General features: G+C 38.6%; 1 protein-coding gene across 1 annotated transcript; it reads right to left on the reverse strand.

Annotated features, from left to right (window-relative positions):
• Nucleotides 1-329: 329 nt before the first annotated feature.
• LOC138020239 (uncharacterized) lies at nt 330-1,184 on the reverse strand. The gene has a single exon (XM_068867254.1). It carries the CDS (start codon nt 1,182-1,184, stop codon nt 330-332), a length of 855 nt encoding a protein of 284 aa, XP_068723355.1.
• Between the last annotated feature and the right edge of the window lie 1,677 nt (nt 1,185-2,861).

Here is a 2,861-nt window from a genome sequence, read left to right on the forward strand (position 1 = left end):
CTTCAATATTCCGAAATTTAGATGGAGCTAAGATTTCTTTTAGGTTTTTTGTTCTGCGGTAAGCTGGAAAAATCGACTTTGATGGAAAAATCTCTAAAAGCTCAGGAGACAATCTAAGTAAGTGGGAATGTTTTTTAATCACTGCTGGATGTCTGGAAGAATTGGGTTGTAGTCAAGTACTAGAGGAAAAACCTTTTTCTTTGGCTTGACTCTTTTTGTTAAGAGTTCGGACCTGTCATTGCTTAATGCTTTTTCAAATTGTCTGTCCACTAATTCCTTGCTGTAATTTTGTGAGCACAGATATCCTTTATATTCTTCACATCTCTTGTTCAAAAACTGGTCTGTAGAACAATTGCGTTTAATTCGAAGAGCCACCCCATAGGGAATTGCACGCATACAATGTGATGGGTGCGAACTCGAAAAAGGTAAATAAAGATGACTGTCGGTTGGCTTAGCATAATATCAGTGATTATAAACCCATCTTGGAGGTGCAAAGTAAGATCTAGAACGTTGAGGCTACTCTCCGAATATACCAGTTCAAACTTGATTGTGGGATAGAGTGAATTAATATACTCCGTAAATTCTAGCAATTTCGTCAAACCAAGAGTCCAAAGATCAAACACATCATCTCTATACCTCCACCAAAGCATAGGCTTGCTTGCACCTCCAAGTTTAGCCTTCTCATCAATTAATCCCATTGCCAAATCGGCGTAACTACAGGCATTTTTGGGGCCCATGGCAGTGCCATGTTTCTGAATAAAATTTTGATCTGCAAATTGACAATTATTGATTTGAAGACAAATCTCAACGGCTTCGACTATACAATCCGTAGATGGAAATTTATCTTTCCTAGAATCAAGCGCCTTTCTAACAGCTGAGATTCCTAGGTTATTATCAATGTTGGGAAACATAGCCACAACATCCCAAGATACAAGCAAACTACCAGGGGGTAGGGGACCTTTCTCAGCATTTAAAGCCTGAATTTTGTTAATTAGATCACTTGTGTCTTTAACGAATGATGGAAGGTTCTGTGCTAAAGGCTTGAGATAAAACTCGGTGAAGGCAGAAAGTCTTTCGATTGACGTTCCACAGCAGGATGTAATTAAGCGGAGTGGATTGCCCTCTTTATGTGTTTTCACATTACCAAAAGCTACCCTCGGTTTAGGTTCCAAATTGGTACCCATGTAGCAATCTCTTGACTTATCTGGCCTTCACCGAGCCATTTGCGTCCCCAATTTTTGACCTTTTCAAAATGCTCCGGTGTTGGATCGCTATTCACCTTATTATAATGCAAGTTGTTGTTAAGTTGCCCTAACATTTTGTCTTGATATTCTTCTTGGTAATGTGAAAACACATAAAGAGGGCAATCCACTCCGCTTAATTACATCCTGCTGTGGAACGTCAATCGAAGACTTTCTGCCTTCACCGAGTTTTATCTCAAGCCTCTAGCACAGAACCTTCCATCATTCGTTAAAGACACAAGTGATCTAATTAACAAAATTCAGGCTTTAAATGCTGAGAAGGTCCCCTACCCCCTGGTAGTTTGCTTGTATCTTGGGATTGTGGCTATGTTTCCAACATTGATAATAACCTAGGAATCTCAGCTGTTAGAAAGGCGCTTGATTCTAGGAAAGATAAATTTCCATCTACGGATTGTATAGTCGAAGCCGTTGAGATTTGTCTTCAAATCAATAATTGTCAATTTGCAGATCAAAATTTTATTCAGAAACATGGCACTGCCATGGGCCCGAAAAATGCCTGTAGTTACGCCGATTTGGCAATGGGATTAATTGATGAGAAGGCTAAACTTGGAGGTGCAAGCAAGCCTATGCTTTGGTGGACGATAGAGATGATGTGTTTGATCTTTGGACTCTTGGTTTGACGAAATTGCTAGAATTTACGGAGTATATTAATTCACTCTATCCCACAATCAAGTTTGAACTGGTATATTCGGAGAGTAGCCTCAACGTTCTAGATCTTACTTTGCACCTCCAAGATGGGTTTATAATCACTGATATTTATGCTAAGCCAACCGACAGTCATCTTTATTTACCTTTTTCGAGTTCGCACCCATCACATTGTATGCGTGCAATTCCCTATGGGGTGGCTCTTCGAATTAAACGCAATTGTTCTACAGACCAGTTTTTGAACAAGAGATGTGAAGAATATAAAGGATATCTGTGCTCACAAAATTACAGCAAGGAATTAGTGGACAGACAATTTGAAAAAGCATTAAGCAATGACAGGTCCGAACTCTTAACAAAAAGAGTCAAGCCAAAGTAAAAGGTTTTTCCTCTAGTACTTGACTACAACCCAATTCTTCCAGACATCCAGCAGGTGATTAAAAAACATTCCCACTTACTTAGATTGTCTCCTGAGCTTTTAGAGATTTTTCCATCAAAGTCGATTTTTCCAGCTTACCGCAGAACAAAAAACCTAAAAGAAATCTTAGCTCCATCTAAATTTCGGAATATTGAAGCCAGAAATGAAACCTTGGAAGATGATCGAGGTTGTTGCAAATGTAACAAAAGATGTGACCTCTGTAAACATTTTTGATTCAAGATACTAAGTTTAAGAGTTTTGCTACGGGCCGCATATATAGGATTAATCAGAAATTAAGCTGTACTTCCAGAAATGTCATTTATTTGGCTGCTTGTAACAAATGCAAAAAGCAGTACGTGGGCTCCACTTCAACAGAATTCAAGGTTCGTTTTCGTAACCATAAATCATCAATGCTTAAGAACAGAAGAACATGTGAGCTGGCGGTCCATTATAATTCTTTTGAGCATCAAATTTGTCAAATTAGTTTCATTATTATCGAACAAATTGTAAACCACAAAAATGCCACCCATCTTGAACAA

Source organism: Montipora capricornis, chromosome 10, assembly GCF_036669925.1.
Source record: "Montipora capricornis isolate CH-2021 chromosome 10, ASM3666992v2, whole genome shotgun sequence".
Lineage (NCBI taxonomy): Eukaryota > Metazoa > Cnidaria > Anthozoa > Scleractinia > Acroporidae > Montipora > Montipora capricornis.

Bases quoted from the DNA above. Each gene is read 5' to 3' on its own strand.
- LOC138020239 (XM_068867254.1), bottom strand. From the start codon at position 1,184: ATGGGTACCAATTTGGAACCTAAACCGAGGGTAGCTTTTGGTAATGTG.